The sequence below is a fragment of the Miniopterus natalensis genome, chromosome 9 (genome assembly GCF_054644295.1).
Source record: "Miniopterus natalensis isolate mMinNat1 chromosome 9, mMinNat1.hap1, whole genome shotgun sequence".
In the NCBI taxonomy this organism is placed as follows: domain Eukaryota; kingdom Metazoa; phylum Chordata; class Mammalia; order Chiroptera; family Miniopteridae; genus Miniopterus; species Miniopterus natalensis.
In genome coordinates this window covers 17,568,438-17,587,587 of record NC_142089.1, presented here as the reverse complement: position 1 = coordinate 17,587,587, position 19,150 = coordinate 17,568,438, and the positions used below count along the sequence as shown (strand labels likewise).

Below are 19,150 nucleotides of genomic sequence, written 5' to 3'. Positions count from 1 at the left end.
TGAGTATAAAGCAACGCCTCTCCATCACTGGGTAAGGGCTTGAATCCCAGCCTCAGCCCCACCCCGCCCCCACCTCCTGCCTGGTTTGCAATAATAATGATCCTAACAGTGAATATTTATTGAGCTCCTCTTTTGTGCCAGACCCAGCAGTAAGCATTTTTACAGACTTTAACTCGTTTCCTGCTCACAGCAGCCCTGTAAGGCATATAGGTCATTGTTGTATGTTCCAGATGAGAAATGGAGTCAGAGTTAAACAGTATGTTTGAAGCCACAGAGCGGAGAACAGGGATTGGAACCCTTCTAAAATCCTGGAGTAAGAAAGAATGAGGGAAAGGGGCCAGGGCAGAAGGGGTTAATTTAAACTCCCCTTCCTGGGGGGGGGGGCAGCACCTCCCCCCAATTCAAAAAGACCTAGAAACAGACTAACTGGAAATGTTAGGCTGAGAAACTGGCAAAAGCTGACCGGGGAGGCTTGGGCAGCAGCCACGTCACGGGTGCTGTGGAAGTGGGGAGGAGGGTTTCCAGCCCGATACCCCAGCCATCTGGAGGCCCAGCCAGGGAAGGGGTGGCACAGGGGAGGCCCTTCCAGCCCCAGGCCTGGCTCTTAAAGGGCCGGCCTCCTCGCCCACCCACCTGCCCCCAGAGCCCCCTTGCGGGGCAGCTCCGGGCACGCAGGGTCCCGCCTTGCTGGCTGGCTGACGGCTCACCTGGCGGGAACTGGGAGGGCGGGCCCGGGAGGACGGCCAGGCCGAGAACGGCTGTGTGTCCGCGCCTCTGCCGCTGCCGAGCCCCCTCCTGGCCCTCCCGCCCTCCTCCTGCCTGGCGGGCGGGTCCAGCTGTGTTCCATTAGCAGCCCTGGCTAGTCCCCAGCCCCCCTGGAACCTCCCCCTTTTCCCCCACCCGGAGTGGCCGGCAGTCCCGCCAGTCCCAGCAGGCCAGGCCCCTGAGCTGGGCAGCATTTAGCCCCAGGAGTTCAGCACCCGGGAAACTGGGGACCTGAGGACAGCCAGAAGTGACCAAGGATTCCTCAGTGGGCCTGAGGAACCCAGGCCCTGCCTCCCCGGGCTGGCTGCACTGGGCTGCCTGGAGTACTCAGTGAGGTAGGGAGATCTCCGGCCACGGTAAGTAGGGGGTGGAGGGGACTGCTTCCTGGCTGTGGGCTGAAGGGCCCCTTCTGCCCTGACTTGCTGTGTGACCTGGGGCAAGTGGCTTTCCCTCTCTGGATCTCAGTTGCCTTCTCTATAGGAGGATGAGCTCTAAACTCAGTCCCAGTTCTGACTCCCTGCCCACAAATCTGTGCCTTTGTATAGGGGTGGGATCATCTCCTTGGAAGCTTCTCCCCTTCTATCCCTTGTAACCCCCTGCTTTGGCTGGGGCCAGGTGGGTGGAGGCCAGATATTGGGAGTGGGAAGGGGACACAGAACATCAGTGTTCACGCCTCCACATGCATTCACACGTCTCAAACAGTTGGCAGCCTTTCCATTGATTGGCTGGAGGGGGAGGCCAGGATAGGGTTTGAGAGACAGGACTCATACACAGCTAGTATGGGGGATGATTAATAAGGTGGGAGAACACTTCTGCCCAGGAAGAAGGGGGTTGGGGTCCTATCTCCAAATATATTGAGGGTAGGGGGTCCTTTCTGTTCTCATTGCCTATCCAGGGCTGAGGAAGGAGAAACACAATTCCATTACAGCTGGAGGGAATGAGGTCAGACTTGCATAAGAACTTCCCACCAGGAAGGCCATTTATAGGCTAGCTGTGTGCACGTGTGTATGTCCAAGCTGTTGTGTCTGGGTATGTCGGTGAACATGGATTTCTGTGGGCATGCCTGTGTGCAGGTAGGCTTATAGGCATACACTGGCATATATGTGCCTGTATATATCTGTGTGTCATGCTGACACATGCATGACTCTGCATGTGTGTGTATGAGCTGCCTGTCTCGGAGGAGGCTGAATGATGTATGGCTCTGCTGGCTGCTTGCTGAGCCCGCATTGATTTATCTGGGTCCATCCATCCAGGGTTTAATAAAACTAAAAGATGAGCATCCATCAGCACTAGAGGTTTGCAACAAGGTCCTGAGCCCCAGCGACCTGCTCTCCTGCCACTGTACCCATGGGGGAGGCTTCCTTGGCGCATATACAACCCTGTGATGCCTGCCGGGAGACTCAGCCCAGTGGTCAGCCCCTGACCTTGTGGGTGACTAGCAGGGCCTCCTGGGTGAGCTGGGTGCAGCTAGCCAGGTACCACGCTAGTATATATGAATACAGTGCACAGGCTGATAAAATATTGAAATACTTCCAAGTGTATTGGTAAATACACTCTGCCTCAAGCCCCCTCACTATCCCAATCGACCTGGCCTTCTAGGGCCCTCTAGATCTCTCCTCAATCCAGCAACTCTCCACTGGCACAGCCAGATGCCACTTGGACTCTCGATGCTCCAGCCAGCATTTTGCTCTGGCTGGTTGGTGTCTGTGCCATACCGGTGGTTAAATATTTTGAATATCACCCTGGCCCAAATCATAGCCCAAAGCCTGTGGCTGGGCCTCTGAGAGGGACTGATGCCTGGCCAGACCTCCTGCCACCCAGACCAGTGCTTGGGTCTGGCTGCTACTTGCCCACATGGGGAATTGTGCTGTGCGAGCTCAGGAATCCACCTTCCTGGTTTCTGTGACTTTCAGGTGCTGCGGCTGTGGCCGACTTCTCTGAACCAGGATGTGGGCATCTTGGGTTCTTGGCCTGTGGCTGCTTGGTCTGTGGGCCACCTGCGGCCATGGGGCAAATACAGGTGAGATGACACACGAGGATCAGGGTGCCATAGCCTGTGACTGGCTCCCTGAGGTGCCAGGTCCTGTGTACCTCTGTGACTATGTGCCTGGGCCATGTGGGCATTTATAGGAGAGCCTGGGGGCTGGGATCAGGGTGGCCTGAAGTGTTTGCATGAGCGTGTGCGAGGTGAGCTAAAGTGTGTGTGTGTGTGTGTGTGTGTGTATTTCTGTCTGTATATTTGTTTCTGGACCTCTCTGTGTTTGCATCTCAGAGTCACTCTATGCATCTGTGTCTCTGTGTGTGAGACACCAACCCTCTTCCCTAATACATAAACCTATTCCATGCACAGAGTGCTGGCAGGGCCAGTGGGGTAGAGAGGAGCAGGAGGTGAGCTCTCCCTACAAAAGGAAGCTGCATCCTGAAAGAGGCCCAGGCCCTTCTAATCCTTTTCAAGGTGGAGACCCCATCCTCCAGCCAACGTGCTCCTCCTCCTCCGTGGCTGGCCCTGGATCTCAGATAAAGGGCCCGCCTTGAGGCCCAGACGCTGGATGAGACAGAGGGTGCAGCTTTCCAAGGCCCAAAGCCAGAGGAAGTTGACCGGGCAACTTGCCCTGCCCCGATGCGTGCCCTCTGGGCTCAATAGCTTAGCCTTCTAACTGAGCAGAAATAGCACTCCTAGAACCCAAATCCATCAGAAGGAGGCAGAAAAGCCAAGGTGCTGGTGCAGGAGGGCTGTGCACCTGGGTGCATTTGACTGCCTGTGAGTTGTGTGTGTACACATGTGTTTCTGCATGTGTGCACATGTGCCTTGCTTTCTGCTGCCTCACTGGGTCCCCTGGGGGATGGGGCAGGGAATTTCAACATCTGTAAGGAATCTGGGCCCATTGCCATGGGGTGAGTCACCCATTGCTGCTGCTGCTGAATACAGTGATAATCTTCCTGGTCAGACCTGGGGGAGGGAGACTCCAGTGGAGTCATCGGGCCTAGAATCCAGGATGTCTTCTTTCAGCCAGGCAGCCAGGGAGTCCAATGCCCAGCTTCTAGGAGCTGTAGTCACTGTCTTGTCCCAGCTACCATTTCTATATTGATGGGAAAGCTTTTGTGATTCTAGCCTCCATTTCTCCTGTTGTAACACCTCTGCCAACACTTCTGCCCAATCAGGCCTAGAGAGGAGGCAGGCCCATGGTGCCTACCTGTCCCTTCAGGGTTTTAGAGACCGGAGTTAAGCTATTCCCTTCTCTAGGAGCCTTTATCCCCTTAATAGACCCTGTCTGGAGACCCAAGGATCTGGTGGTTTCCTTGAACTTGTGGTCCTCTCAGGCCCTCAGTCTCTTTTTGCTGTTTTACAAGATGGTGGTCCAGGTGAAAAGTCAATCTGTTGACTCAGACCTGTGTCTGGCCTGCTTTTCTGCTTTGGATGTAGGAAGTGGAACCCAATCTACTGCTGAGAACACTTGTACCAGCTCTTTATGGCATCCCTGGCGGCACAAGCACGCACAATTCACACATGTGCAGAGACAGGCATGCGCCTGTGTATAGCACAAGTGTGCATGAACCTGACATTTCTTTACCCCCGTAGTTCTCTGCCTCTAACTTAGGTTATGGAGGGAGCACATGCATATACAGCTCCCCGCTGAATTCTAGGGCTTCCTAGAGTTTCATTTTCTCTCTTGCTGGCCTGGCCTCTGACTTGGGATCTTGTGGGATTTGAATTCTAGGGGTTCTGATCCTGCTCTGCTGTGAATTCACTTTGTAGCCTTGGGCCAGGCCCGTTTCTGGGCCTCAGTCTTCCCATCTGTATACTGGGGGTCCTCCTGGCTCCCGGGGTAGCTAGGGTCAGAAGGCATGGCTGGCTAAAGGTCCAGAGTGGGGACTGTAAACTCCTTCCTGGGATCCCCAAGAGCCCAGCTGTGCAGCTTCCTCAGCCTGAACACACCAAGTGCCCCACTGCCAATTTTTCTTCCAGCTGAGCAGTGCCCACCTTCGCAGCAAGAAGGGCTCAAGTTGGAACACAGAAGTGACTTATTCACCAATGTGACTGGTGAGTGCCCGTCTCATCCCGCTATCCCCTCAACCTTTTCCCTGGAGTGGCCTGTAGTCCTCCTCGCCTGCCCAGCTGACTCTACACCTGCTGTCTCCCCCAAAGGCTTCAACCTCATTCGCCGACTCAACTTCATGAAGATATCTGCCATCAAGAAGATCCGCAACCCCAACGGGCCCCTCATCTTGCGACTGGGGGCTGCCCCACTCACCCAGCCCACACGGTAAAGGCCCCAGAGTGACCGCTGGGAGTCAATGCTGATCTCAGCCACACTCACCAGCAACTCTGGATGTTAAGGTGCTAAGCCTGTCAGCACCTATGGGTTATTTTATCCCGCCCCCCCTGGTCTCCACTCCTGGGGCTTGCAGGGTGGGCAAAGAGAAGGTATCTGGTAGGCCCACACTCTGTCTCTCTCCTATCTCTGGCTACTAGTGTTTGGGGACAGGTCTGCATCCTGTGGGTATCATGAGGACCCCAGGATGGGGGTGGGAACCTGGCAAGAGTCTGTGTGTATATGTGAGCACGCATGTGTGCCCTTGTGTGTGAAGTAGAATCTCCCACAAGTCCCTGGATGTTCTAGCCCTTGCTTACCTCTCCAGCCTCATCTCCCCAAATGTTCCTCTTTCTCGCTAGTCCTATTGAACTCTTTCCATCTTTTCAGTGTCTCTCTTCCAACATCCCCCCTCCCCCACCCAGTTATTTTCCCCGGGACATCCTGAATTCCTTGGAAGCACTTGCCACTATTGTAATGAGGTGGTGAAATAGTCATTCTGGGGATTTTTTGTTTATAGTCTGCTCCCCGCCTCCCGTCAGACTTGAGGGCTCCATGAGGGCAGGCACCTTCTCTGTGTTCCCACTACTGTCATCCCCAGCAGCCAGACCCACACCTGGCACATAGTAGGCACTCAAGAAATGTCTTTAGAATGAATGGGTGTTTATAGGTGCGTGTCAGTTTGGAGGTGCGGGTCTGCACGTATCTTGCGCAGGCTCAACAGTCTCGAGGTCCCAGGGTGGGCAGTAGGTGTCTCTCCCCCGAGGCTCAGAGCACCCTCCCTGCTCTATCTCCAGCCGAGTATTCCCTCGGGGTCTCCCTGGTGAGTTCACCCTGGTGCTGACACTATTGCTGAAGAAACACACCCACCAGAACACGTGGTATTTGTTTCAAGTGACTGATGGAGAGGGGTACCCACAGGTGAGCCCCACTCCTGCACCCATTGCTCTTAGGGCTGAGACAGCACCAGTCCAGCCCAGCTTCTGTCCCAGCTTGGGATTGCTGGGGCCTCCCTGCTCTGCCGCAGTGCCCACCCTCAAGGCTACCCCCACCCCACCAGCATCTACCTCATTCTGTAAGGATATACTGCTCTGTGACCCCAGGCAGTGTCCTTCCCTTTCTGGGCCTCCTGTGAAATGAGCCTGAGGGCCCTTAATTTTGCTAGGTTGTGGCGCTGGGGCTCTGATTCTCTGTCCTGCATCTTTCCCAATTCCATACAGATTTCCCTGGAAGTCAACAGCCAAGAGCAGAGCCTGGAACTTCGGGCCCGGGGCCACGATGGTGACTTTGTGTCCTGCATCTTCTCGGTGCCCCAGCTCTTTGACCTGCATTGGCACAAGCTGCTGCTGAGCGTGGCAGAACGCGTGGCCTCTGTGCATGTGGACTGTACCTCAGCCTCCTCCCAGCCTCTGGGGCCCCGGCGACCCATTCGGCCTGTGGGTCATGTCTTTCTGGGCTTGGATGCTGAGCAGGCCAAGCCTGTCTCGGTGAGTGCTAGGTGGGGCTCTGGCCTCTGCTCCCACTTTCTGGGAGCCTAAGTGAGCTCCCTGGAACCTGTTTCTGACTGGGTCCTTCCCTAACTCAGAATCCTGTGTGGCTCTCCGTTGCCCTCCAGGTGCAGCCTAAGCATGTTGACCTGGCGTTGAGGGCCCTTGGTGATCTGGCCCCTATAAATGTCTGCAGCAGCATCTCACTTTACCTCTCCATGCGGCTGTGCTCTGGCCGATTCCATCCTAATCGTCCACGTCACCTAGTGCTCCCACGCCCCCAGGCCTCTGCCTGTGCTGTTGCCTCCGCCTGGGCTGCTTTTCCTTGCACACCCATCTGTTGAATATCTACTGGTCCTTCAAGCGCAGCTTGAATGGGGCCTCCTCTTACCGTTTCTCTGGGCCAAGGTGAACGTTTCTCCCTCCTCTCCCTTTTCCCTGCATGAGCAGATTTGTTTTCCTTTTGGTGACAATGATATTCTTGATGGTCTCCCAGGCCAGACCAGAAACTCTCTGAGGTCAGATCCTAGGGTAGAACCATCTCTCTGCCTCACTGGGGGCCAGGACACAGAGCTATTTGCTAAAATGAAGTGAAACTGACTTGTGTGTCCCCTGCAGTTTGACCTTCAGCAGGCACACATCTACTGTGACCCGGAGCTCGTGCTAGAGGAGGGCTGCTGTGAGATTTTACCAGGAGGGGTGAGTGGCCTGGCCCCAGCACAGCTGGGGGAGGGGCAGTTGAGGCACTGCCCAGGGATGCAGTGTGTTGGAGGTGGACCACCAGAAAGGGGATGCCTAGAGATCTTAGGATGAGTGGGTGAAGGGGGGTCAGCCTTCTGTACTGAACCCAGCCCTTCCCCCACACTGGGCAGTGCCCTCCAGAGACTTCCAAGGCCCGCCGGGACACCCAGAGCAATGAGCTCATCGAGATCAATCCACAGACGGAGGGCAAGGTCTATACCCGCTGCTTCTGCCTGGAGGAACCTCAAAACATCAAGGTGGGTGTGCAGCGCAGGCAGACATGGGCACAGGCAGGCAAAGTGAGTCTACCCTTTACCCAGCCTGACTGAGGTCTGCCACCAGGGTCAGTTGGGAGGGCACTGGAAGCCCTGCCTATTTGGGTACCACTCCTATAGGATTCAGGGAGGCAGAGACAGCCCACTGGGTGACCCTGTGCCTGCCTGCCTGTTGGCACTGAGTTGTGCCCATCTAGCTCTGGCACAACCCAGACCCTCACTGATGCCACCTCAGACCTTTGTAACCAAAGGCAGTGTCTCCAGGACAGGGATACCTGGGGTCAGGGGCGAGGCCACACAGCTTCCCATGGGGCTTGCTCGCTCTCCTCGGCCCAGCACCGGCCATGCCAGGCTAGTTTTGCACCCAGCATCATGGGCAGCTGCCCTGCTCATTTGCAGGTTCTTTAGGGATAGCCTGGAAGCCCAGTTCTTCTCTTAGCCCCACCCCGTAGCTGGGCACCCTCCCTGCCCACTGGGCATCGTGCCCAGTCTTTGGCTGCAGGAACATAGGATCTCATTGATTCATGGTCTTGTTTTCTCTGACATCACGTGGTTGGGGGTAAAGGAGGGGGGTCAGTGGGGTGTCAGGGGCCTGAACAGGCTCTTGATGCCCTGGGAGGTGCCAGATGTCAGGCTGAAGGGCTATCTGGGGTCCATGCCCCTACCTGTACCCCTTTCCAGCATGGGCCCCAGAACTGCACCCTCCTCAAAAGTTCCCCTTTGCTCTGTCTGCCTAGGTGGATGCCCAGCTGACGGGAAGAATCAGCCAGAAGGCAGAAAGTGGAACAAAGGTAGAGACAGTGGGTGGGGGGAGGAGCCCATGATACCCTCAGTCTGCCCTCCTTGCCCTCCATGCCCTCTTGCATAAGACACTCCTACACTTTGCCCACCTGCCCTCGCTTTTGGGCAGAGCTAAGATAGCGGAGGTGCCAGCTCTGAGAAGGAAGGATAAATGGCAGTGAGACAAATACAGTTCCTGGCACTATTGAGGGCACCTGCTCCTGGTGGTTCTTGGGCAGGGGTGTTAGAAACAGTGCCTCATCCCCTCCATCCCCTGCCCATCCCCATGCCCTCCCTGTTCCCAGGCCCATCAGGAGACAGCCCCTGATGAGGTAAGCCTCCCGTCTAGACTGGCAAAAAGAGCTCAGTTGAGGAAGTGCCAGCATGAACCCTTTAGACAAGGCTTTGGGGCACTGGAGCCTAGGCGTGGGGGTGTGGGATGACTACACAGCTCCCAGCATTCCTTGGGGGCTCAACGCTGGGCCCTTTCTGCCCGTTGCCTCTCCTTGGGGGGAGGGGGTTTAGCCCTGGATACTCCTGCTGAGTTGGCAGCAAGTGGCTATGGGCATCATGGGGAGAGCCCAGGCCTTGGCCATGGGACCCCAGATTGTTTATTTAGCTCTGACATGCTGTGTGACCCAGAGATCACTGCTGTTCCTCTCTGGTCTTCAGATTCCTCATCTGAGAAATGGCTTTGCTCTGGTGGGTGGGAATTTAGGAGCAAGGCTTGTTGGACGGGATTCCTATCTTCATGCTCCCTCAGACTCTACCCAGAATATATGTGATGTTCTGTGTGCTTGGTGTGTGTCTGGGGAGGACTGGGTGGAGAGGGCTTGTCCCGGGCCCTCAGAGCTGACCTCCTGGTCTGTTCTTCCCTTTCAGTGCCCACCCTGTGTCCATGGTGCCCGGGAAAGCAATGTGAGTGAATAGAAGATGTGCAGGGCGGGGTGGGCACTGGCTGAGAGTGGGCGTCGCTTAAAGGTTTACTTGGCAGCCTTCCTGGCTAAGGACAAGGGGTCTTTGTGCACTTTCACACTCCCTCTCTGCCCATCCCCCAGAGCTGGGCTTGACCCCGCCCCCATCCTCACCAGGCCAGGCCTACGTGGAAGGAAGCCACACACCCTGTATTGGGATCCAGGGTGCAATGGGGACCAGGTGGTAGCCAGGAGGATCAGGACCTTGGTTGCTGATCCCAGCTTTACAATCCCCACAGGGACTAAGGTCTGCTTTGCTTGAGGGCTTCTCACATCATCTTGGAGGACTAGAGAAGGGGAAGGGCTCAGGGGGACACAGCCCAGCACCAGCCCCCAAAACACACACTGGCTCAAGGCCTCCCCTCCTATCCCTCTCTAGCTGGCCCTGGCCCACCCTCCCTCTGGGGTCCAGAAGGACAAGGGAGAGGGAATCAGTGCAAGCCCAGCTGGTGCTCAACTGTGCCTCTTCCGTGAGCAGCATGAATCACCACTTTCCTAAGGCCTGACATTCTGAGGTGACAAGTCACATTGATCCACAAAGTCTACAACCCCTGCTCCCCTCAGCTCCAAACCTCTGACTTGGGGGGACATCAGGAAGTCCCCCCTCTGCTGCCTGACCCAGTTTCCATTTAGCCCCCCACCAAATCTGGTAAGGCTGATAGTCCCCAGATATACAGGGGTTACCATGGCAACCGAGCAGCCATGTTATCCTAGCGACTGAGGGGTGGAGCTAGCCAAAGCCCGGCAGGTTTGAGAGGGTAGGCTGGACTCCTCTGCAGGTTTGACAGCCTTAGGATACAGAGTCAGCCTGCTGGTTGCCTGGAAGGCAGGTCAGGGGCTGGGAGTCAGCCTGTTGGTCCTGCCACCGTGCTGTGTGACCCTGGCTAAACTGATCGTTCTCTCTGGGCTCTTCCTGGTTTCCTCTCCCTTCCTGAGGTGTAATGCTCTCTCCTCTGTCCCCTCAGGTCACAACTGGTCCCCCTGGCCTCAAGGTGAGTCCCAGATGGAGAGCAGGACACTTCTGCCCCCTTCGGTGAACCCAGCCCATCCTACAGCATGTCACCCTCTGGCTGTGTTTCTCTCAGGGCTACCTGAGCCTGTATGTGTGTGTGGTGATTAGACATGTGTGTGTTGGAAAGAGTGGGGATTGTGTGTATATAAGGATGTTAGGAACTGCCCTTTTCGGAGACTCCGCTGCACACCAGGCCCTGGGCCACACGTGTGCACATCTATGACCTTCCTGGCCCCCCTCAAGCATCCTGTGGGGTGGATACTTTCATTTCACTGCAGGGAAACTGAGACTCAGCTGTGTTCACGTGTGTGACCCGGTGTGTCAGAGTCATTGTGTGTACCTGTGGCTATATGCATCTCTGTACACGTTTGCACGTGTGCAACCCACAGTAGTGGTGTTGAGGGCTGAATCTATATACCTGTGGACCTGACAGGACTGCAGAGCTTGTGAGTGATGGGGCAGGCTGCACACGTGTGAATGTGCGTGTGCCCGTGAGCTTGTAATAGTTCTTGGGGTCACCTTTGTGGGAGTGCTGACTGAGTGCCAGGCTTTGTGCCAAACACTCTACCTACAACATCACACCTTGCATCACACCTTGAGGTAGTTGCTGACATGAACCCCATTTTATTGATGAAGAAACTGAGGCTCAGAGAAGTCACATGACTTGAGTCACATACCAAAGCAGTAGGAGCAGGGTTTGAACTCAGGCAGCCTGACACTCATCGTGAGTTTCTGCTGCTCCACATTTGTGTTCATGCATGTGTCTCTGTGCACCCAGGTGTGCTGCATGTGAGCTAGTGTGCTTGGGTAGGAGTGTGGGGGGAGAGCTACCCTCTGCGTGAGATTATAGATTCGCCAGATATAGCCTCTTGGCCTGGGAGGGACATATGATTGAATGCATATGGATCCATGTGCTGCGTGTGTTGTGGGGTTTTGGGTGGGGCTGTGCTCATGTATGTACCACATGTGGGGTGGATGGGTGGAGACCAGATTGGGGAGGCTCCCACGCGCCCCCTCTGGTCCCAGCACCTGTTTTGGTCTCATCCACAGGGAGGGAAAGGTGAGCAGGGCCCAACTGGCCCATCAGGCCCCAAGGGAGAGAAGGGAGCCCGGGTAAGTGCCCAGCTTTCCTGCTGCAGGACCCTTCCCAGCCGTGCCCTGGGGGTGGGCTGGGATGTGGGCCATCATTGTGTCATCCCAGCTGGAAACCTGCAGCCTGGCCCAAATGAGGGATGAGGGCAGGATCTTTCTAGGGGTTAGTGTGTGGAAATCTCTATTTTCTAGGGGCACCTAGGACTGTGGGATTCCTGGGCCTATCCTCTTCAAAACAGGTCTGGGGAGACTCCCCTAAGAGGCCCCACCCCTGATCCCTTGCTCCCTACCCCCAGGGCAGTGACTGTGTCCGAATCTCTCCGGATGCCCCACTTCAGGTAAGACCCTGAGGTGAGGCCTGCTTTAGGGCCAATATGGGGTCAGCCCTGGGGAAAGGGCTGTGCCTTTGGCAGCCCATGGGGTGACCCTGGGCCCCTCTCAACACCTTATCTCCCTGCTCAGTGTTCAGAAGGCCCGAAGGGAGAGAAGGGGGAGTCAGGAGCCTTGGTGAGTGTGGGACCAGGGATAGGGCAGGGGCAGTGGGGTCCTGGACACCCAGACTTCCTTTCCTTTATCATCCCTTCTTTTGTGTCCCCAACTCATCTCAGGGACCCTCAGGACTCCCAGGCTCCACAGGCCAGAAGGTAATGGATTTGAAGGGGTGGGTACCAGAGAGGTGTGTGGGCCCTATAGAGGAGGGAGGTGACATTGGACACAGAGGTGGCAGTACCCTCCAACACTCCCAGTCGTTCCACCATGTCCAAATGCCCACCAGACCTGGAGGGAAATGCCACAGACCCCAGAGTGAGTGGTCTGGCTGCTTGGGAGTCCTTCCTGTTGTCTACCCTCCTGTGGTGACTGAAGCCGTTAATCTCAGGGAGGCAGAGACTAAGGGTCTAGAAGAGAGTTGTCCCTCCCCCAGACTGAGCTGCCCTGGTTCTTCCAGGCCCTTCCCACAACCCCAGTCACTTTGTCTCTACCTTCTCCAGGGCCAAAAAGGAGAGAAGGGAGATGGAGGCATCAAGGGCTCTATGGGAAAGCCAGGCCGAGATGTAAGTAGAGTGTTCTGACCCCTCTCCACCACAAACCCAGGTCCCTCAGTGTGGGGCTTTGAGTGCTGGAGTTTAACTGTGCGAGTCCACTCTGATACCCTCGCTCAGAAAGAACAGAGGCCTGGGAGGGGCAGGCTGTGCTTGAGGAGTCACAGCCAGGAGGGGGCCTCCTGACTCCCAGCCTAAGAACCCCTCACCTCTAATGCCCTGAGGTGACATTTGATGACCTTGGGGCACTGGGTAGAGCCTGGGTTTGGGAGGGACAGTTGGGAGGGCAGTGAGTCTGTACCCAGTCCAGTAGGGGCTGAAGCCCTGGGGAGGTGCCAAGCTTTGGCCGTTCTTACCCTCCCCTTACAGGGCCGGCCAGGAGAGATCTGTGTCATGGGACCCAAAGGACAGAAGGTGAGTTATGGGTATCTGTGGGGTGGAGAGTGGATGCTAGGCTGAGGCAGCAGCTCTCTCACACCCATGTCACGTCTGACCAGGGGGACCCTGGCTTTGTTGGGCCTGAGGGACTAGCAGGAGAGCCCGGGCCACCTGGCCGACCTGGGCCCCCTGGGATAGGACTTCCTGGGACCCCGGTGAGTACCTTTGCCCCTCCTGCTGCCCTTTCTTCAGATACCCTTCTCCTGCTTGGCCAGGGGTGGGGAGGCAAGGCCCAGGGTCCTGGTGGGGGGAAGGAGCTAGAGTAGATCTCTCTGTAATGAGAAGCCGAAACCCTGGGGAAGCCTCTACCTGACACTGTTTCTGCCCTCAGGGGGACCCGGGTGGCCCACCAGGCCCTAAAGGAGACAAGGTAAGCACAGGCTAGAGCATGGGCACATGGGGAGAGCCCCCTGCTTGGAGGGAGGAAAGAGAAGACTGGGGCTCAGGGCAGCCTGGGTGACAGGCAGGTGCAGTGGGGAGGGGCCAGGCATCCGTCTGGGCTCTCCGCTCAGCCAGGCCCCTCAGTGGAGAGTGTCCCCATCCCAGCGCTTGCTGCTTTGGGAGCCTTGGCCTGGGTTCTGAGCAAAGGGAAGGGTAGGCCTAAGTCTAGTAGTGACCAGAGTGGCTGTAAATGGAGAGTCCCAACTCCTTTTAGGCCCTTGTACCTTAATGAGCAGAAAGCCCTGGAAATGTCTGTGTGCTGTGGTTCCTGTGAGGTCACCCAGATCGGTTTCCAACCTACTGCGCTGGGGAAGGGGTACGCAGAAGCCTCGTGTCTCCCTTCCTTTGCAAGCAGGACTTGCGTTAGATAGACAACAGAGGACAGGCAACCGAGAGGGAGTCTTTGCTGACCAAATAGATCAAGAGGAAATGGGAGATTTGGCGGAGATCATCCTGCCATCCAGAGAGGGGACTGTGTGGGAAAGGGGTGAATGGGCTGAGGTCACAGCCAGGAGCCTCCCCCTTAACCCTTCTTCTGACCACAGGGCAGCTCCGGGGTTCCGGGAAAGGAAGGTCCTGGCGGGAAACCTGTGAGTGACCCCAATTCAGTGGGGGTGGGGGGCCACCGCCCACCATGCTCAAGCCTGCTCTACCAAGGCTTCCAGAGGTGGGGGCTAAGTCCTGGGGCCCTCTCTTGGCACACCAGTCCCTCTGTCCTGGCACTAATGCCCACTGCTTCTCTTACAGGGGAAGCCAGGGGTGCCAGGGCTGAAAGGAGAGAAGGTGAGTCCCCTGTTGGGCTGCCCCAGGTTGGGGTAAGAGTGGGATCCCCTCTCTAGAGGTGACACTGAGCATTAAGGGCCCTGTGACTGAGGGTGCTGACCTTCCTCAGGGGACCCCCACCCCTTCTCTGTAACTACAGTGTGCGTGTGTGATTACAAATACAGAGCCTGGCCAGGGAGTGACACAGCTGGTTCAAGGCCCGCCACAGCCACATGATTTATGACCGTGGCAAGTTTCCACATCTGTAAATGGGACATGATGCTTTCTTATGGCTGGTTGTGAGGATGTAGTTTTGCGATGTCCAGGAATCATTAGTTGAATGAATGAAAAAGTTGAATAGAAATCCCCTCCAGTCTTCCTGCTGTCTACTTGATGTTGGGGTACAGCGCTGGCCCACCCAAATGTCTAGAGCTCCTTGTCTTCCCCGGGTCTCAGCCCCGACTTGTCCGCTTACGGTCTCCCTGTTCGGCTAGGGTGACCCCTGTGAAGTGTGCCCAACGCTGCCTGAAGGGTTTCAGAACTTCATGGGGCTCCCGGGAAAGCCAGGGCCCAAGGGGGAACCCGGTGATCCTGCACCAGCCAGGGTGAGTGCCTAGGGTGGCCATGGAGGGATCCCACAAAAATCTTGGGGGTACGATCATGGAACGGAGTTGGGCAGAGAGACTGGGTACTTCTCATGGCCATAGAGAGATGGTGGGAGAGGGTCTGGGTGCTTAGCTCCATGGGCGGGGCTGAACCATAGAGTTTAGGGCTGGGCTAGAAGGCCGCCCCAGGTCTCCATGGCAACCTTCCAGCGTTCCTGAGAAACTGCTAAAATGCCTTTTGGGCAAGCTGGTGTGGAGCCAGCCCTTATAGTGAGCGAGCTGTGCCCTCCTCCTGGGACTGGGTGTTGGCTGGGGGGTGGGGGTGGAAAGGAGTGGGCAGGGCCTGGTTAGGGTCCCCGCCTGGACTCCCACCCACTCCCTCTTTCTTTCAGGATGGCCTGGGAGCTATTGGACAAAAGGGTGACCGGGTATGTATGGGAACTTTCTGGTAGGATGGCTGAGACTGGCTTCATTTTCCCCATCTGTTACATGGGTCTATGAGCCCTGGCTCTGGGGTGCTGCTGACCTTGGACCCCTTAGAACCCTTGGGTGTTTGAAGCGCTTATGGTGCATCACATTGCTGTTCTCATATGTGGCTAGGAAGTTTGGGGCATCCCAACATGCCCAGTCTCAGCCCATAAACCTCTTCTTCCTGCAGGGAGACCCTGGCATCCAAGGCCTCAAAGGAGAGAAGGTGAGGGAACCCCCGTCACCTGGCTTCCCCCCTCTGACTATTGGGAACCTTGGTGATCCCTTCTCCTCCTTCTTCAGGGGGAGTCCTGCTTGTCCTGCAGCCCAGGTGTGGGGTCCCAGCATCTTGTGCCTTTTACCGGGGCCAAAGGAGATGTGGGCCCCCCTGGCTATGGTTTGCCTGGCCTTCCGGTGAGTGACTGCTTCCTCCCAGCCCAGCCCAGCTCGTCCTTGCTACATGGTGGCCTCCCTGACTCCTTAGGCCCCCACACCTCAAGGCAGAGACCAGGAGGGAGGCGCTGAGGCAGGTCTCCCAAGCCTGCAGCCTGATCCCTCCTTCATTTCTGCACTGCCCAGGCTACTTGCCCCCGGAACTCCCTCTTAGAACCCCTGAGTCCCCAACTGTATAACAGAAATAACTGTCCAGCTACCTGCAGGGCTGTGGGATTTGTAAATTCTGAGCTAGACTTTATTTTCTGGGTGGACACTGGGACCCATGGAGTCTTGGAGGGGTGGGAATGGGGAGATTCTGTGACCATAACTTGATTGCTTTTCAGGGGAAAGTTGGGGCTCCAGGGCCAACAGGGCTGAAAGGAGAGAAGGTGAGACCTGGGTTAGATGTTAGGGACACCTGGGCTTCTTAGCAGGGAGACGGGGAGAGGGCCCTGGGTGGGGAACAGGGACAATATAAACAATAGCTCAAATTTGATAAATTGATCAATGTTTTGCAAACTGGAGTCTGAGAGCCCTCATGTTCTCCAAGAGAACTCCTTAATGTGTTTTAAATTTATTGATAATTAAAATAATAAAATAAATTTAAGATGGCCTTATAATAATATAATAATACAATAATATAAACACTTTTTAAGACTTAGTACGTGCAGGACACTGTGCCAAGTGCTTGTACATGTATTAACTCCCTTCCTCCTCCCCAAACCATGTAGGCTAGAGAACCCATTACTCTCATTTTACAGATGAGAAAATGGAGGCATGGAAAGGCCAAGTAAATTGCCCATGGTGACATGGGTGTCTGTGTGCAGAAATGGGATTCGAGCCCAGGTCTGGCTCCTGTCTGTAACCTTCACTTCTCGGCAGGGTCCCTCAATTCCAGTGCCTATGTTAACATTTGTATTTATGGTTGAACTGGAGACAAATCACAGCATCGAACTTACAATACATGACTCAAATGAGGGGTTCCATGGGTGTACAAGTGTTCAAGTGTTAGAAACACTGAGATATATGTTTAAGCTCGGCTCTACCAAGCAAACCACACCTGTCGTTTCTCAGAGCTTTGCACTCCCCTTGATCTGATGTTCTCTGCTTTGCTCTCAGGGTAATTTCGGGGAGACAGGGCCAGCTGGAAGATTGGTAAGTGTGCTTGGGATGGCAGCAGCTTTGGGAAAGGACAAGGTGGGAGGTGCAGCCCACTGCCGGGGAGATGACAGGCCTGGACAGTGCCTCAGTATGGCCCAGGCAGATGCTGCTGAACATCACACATGGCTTTTTATCACTTAGGGGCCACCAGGGCCAGTGGGACCCGCAGGCATCAAAGGAGAGAAGGTGAGTATGGAAACATTCCCCACCCTGTAGCCTGGGTGAACTTCCCAAACGCATACTCATCTTGCTCTCCTTCCAACTCTCTGAGGCTCCCCAATGTCTGAGGGTCACAGCTGACCCCTTAGCATGGTGTTCAAGGCCCTTGATGACTTGGCCTCCACCTTCATTTCTTACCTGTTCTTTCACAACCTCTCCTGAGATATCCTTGCCCAGTAGAGGTGCCATGTCAGGCCTGGCTACATCCTCCAGATTCCAGGCCTGGCCTGGGGCCCCAACCTTGTGTCCTTGCTTGGCAGGGGGAGCCTTGTGAGCCATGTCCAGCTCTGTCCAAGCCTCAGAATGGGGACAGCTATGTGGTGGCCTTGCCTGGCCCTCCTGGAGAAAAGGGAGAGCCTGGGTCTCCAGGCTTTGGCCTACCAGGAAAACAGGTGAGTTCCAGGGCCTCTGGAGGGAGAATGCAGACAAGGCTCAAGAGAGGCGAGGGACCTCGCCTGGGTCTCTTGGCTCCCTGGGCAGTGGGGAGTAGGTAGGAATGTGTGGAGGAGTCAGTGCATTTGCTCCCAGAGAACACTGTCCTGACAGCCTCGGCCCTTTATCCTGGGACACAGCATGATAAGATGCGCAGAAAGGGTACCAACCTGGGGCCAGATAGACCTGGGTTCGAAGTCCTGCCTTTTACTAGCTTTTAGACTAGAGCAGTTCCTCTTCCTCTCTGTGCCTGTTTCCTGTGCCCGGAGGTGTGAAGCCTAGGAATGATATACATGAAGCACAGCACATAATAGGCATTCAGGAAAGAGTCACCACTGTGATGATTATTGTTACTGCTTACCAACTGCAGTAAACACTGACAGTCTACAGAAGCGCTATGCACTGCCTCACGTGTATTAGCTCAGCTAATCTCACAAGAACCCTACAGGGTAGAAGCCTATGCTATTTTATCATCCCCATTTGACGATTGAGGAAACCGAAGCACAGAGAGGTTAAGTAACTTTCCCAGGGTCACCCAGGCAAGAGTCTGGCTCAAGTCTTTTCTCTTAATCTAGATAGTATCTGAGAGTGGAGATTTGGGCCTGTTCTGTATATTGTTGGATTTCCTGGGTCTAGTGCAGTAACAGCCACTTGGGGGTGTCTGGTAGGAATGAATGGGTGCTGGAAATGCTTTCTCCTCAGGGCAAGGCTGGAGAGCGTGGACTGAAGGGGCAGAAGGTGAGAAAGCCTCAGTGGGCATGGGTGGGCACCATCTCTTCTCAGATGCCCTCTCCACCATCCCTTCCTGATTGTCCCATGCCCACTCTCTACTCCCTGCCCTGCCCCCAGCTGGGTAACCTCTGCCCTCCTTGGTCCCTACTCCTCACAGGGTGACGCAGGGAATCCTGGAGATCCTGGAACACCAGGCACCTCAGGGCAGCCGGGACTGTCAGGAGAGCCTGGGGTTCGGGGTCCTGTGGGCCCCAAAGGAGAAAAGGTCAGTCACGCAGGGGGCAGTCGTCTGATGCATGAGCAAAAAGAAATCAGGCCAAGAGCTATGGGGGGAAGACTGGGGTCGGGCTGTGAGCCTTGTCCAATACCAGAAGCACTGGGTGGGGGCGCCTAAGCTCTTCTCTGAGGCAAGGAGACAAGCTAGGAATGTCAGGTGTCTGTTTTTATTTCCCAGGCTGAGGTCAAGGGAATAGAGGGGCAGAACTCTCAGAGGGGCACAAGGAACCCCCCTTTCTCATGCCTCCTGCTGGCCTCGCTGCCAGTCCTGGCTCACCCACTCCTGACTGTACCCATCTCTGACTAGGGTGATGGATGCACTGCCTGCCCCAGCCTGCAGGGGCCATTGACAGACATGGTGGGACTGCCTGGGAAGCCAGGCCCCAAAGGAGAGCCTGGCCCCGAAGGTGTGGGACGGCCTGGGAAACCGGTGAGTTCGGGCTGCTTGCCCTATCTCCCTTTTTTGCATGGGTTTCCTCTCCCCCTTTCCCTGTGGGACCCATGGGCCACTGTGTCTTTTAGGGCCAACCTGGTCTACCAGGAGTTCAAGGGCCCCCAGGACTGAAGGGCATGCAGGTAGGTCTGAGTATGGGGGGCCTGAGGTGCAGGTATGTGTGGGTGAAAGTGGGGGTGGGGAGATGCTGGGGGCATCTGGAGTGGGGGATGGAGATCAGCTACAGATCATGGAGAAGGCGAGGAGGT

General features: G+C 55.9%; 1 protein-coding gene across 1 annotated transcript in view; it reads left to right on the top strand.

Annotated features, from left to right (window-relative positions):
• Positions 1-841: 841 nt before the first annotated feature.
• The window catches only part of COL16A1 (collagen type XVI alpha 1 chain), a 47,502-nt gene continuing 29,193 nt past the window's right edge, over positions 842-19,150 (top strand). The window contains exons 1-33 of the mRNA XM_016217386.2: positions 842-1,121; positions 2,679-2,785; positions 4,733-4,807; positions 4,913-5,030; positions 5,876-5,999; positions 6,299-6,565; positions 7,184-7,264; positions 7,438-7,563; positions 8,319-8,372; positions 9,244-9,279; positions 10,301-10,327; positions 11,398-11,460; positions 11,736-11,777; positions 11,902-11,946; positions 12,048-12,083; positions 12,429-12,491; positions 12,849-12,893; positions 12,977-13,072; positions 13,249-13,287; positions 13,904-13,948; positions 14,106-14,141; positions 14,615-14,725; positions 15,118-15,153; positions 15,384-15,419; positions 15,497-15,607; positions 15,973-16,017; positions 16,748-16,783; positions 16,931-16,975; positions 17,269-17,400; positions 18,143-18,178; positions 18,330-18,437; positions 18,756-18,878; positions 18,971-19,024. Of these exons, the coding sequence (XP_016072872.2) occupies positions 2,713-2,785; positions 4,733-4,807; positions 4,913-5,030; positions 5,876-5,999; positions 6,299-6,565; positions 7,184-7,264; positions 7,438-7,563; positions 8,319-8,372; positions 9,244-9,279; positions 10,301-10,327; positions 11,398-11,460; positions 11,736-11,777; positions 11,902-11,946; positions 12,048-12,083; positions 12,429-12,491; positions 12,849-12,893; positions 12,977-13,072; positions 13,249-13,287; positions 13,904-13,948; positions 14,106-14,141; positions 14,615-14,725; positions 15,118-15,153; positions 15,384-15,419; positions 15,497-15,607; positions 15,973-16,017; positions 16,748-16,783; positions 16,931-16,975; positions 17,269-17,400; positions 18,143-18,178; positions 18,330-18,437; positions 18,756-18,878; positions 18,971-19,024 (2,364 nt within the window). The 5' untranslated portion in view covers positions 842-1,121; positions 2,679-2,712. The remainder of the gene's footprint in view (positions 1,122-2,678; positions 2,786-4,732; positions 4,808-4,912; positions 5,031-5,875; positions 6,000-6,298; positions 6,566-7,183; positions 7,265-7,437; positions 7,564-8,318; positions 8,373-9,243; positions 9,280-10,300; positions 10,328-11,397; positions 11,461-11,735; positions 11,778-11,901; positions 11,947-12,047; positions 12,084-12,428; positions 12,492-12,848; positions 12,894-12,976; positions 13,073-13,248; positions 13,288-13,903; positions 13,949-14,105; positions 14,142-14,614; positions 14,726-15,117; positions 15,154-15,383; positions 15,420-15,496; positions 15,608-15,972; positions 16,018-16,747; positions 16,784-16,930; positions 16,976-17,268; positions 17,401-18,142; positions 18,179-18,329; positions 18,438-18,755; positions 18,879-18,970; positions 19,025-19,150) is intronic.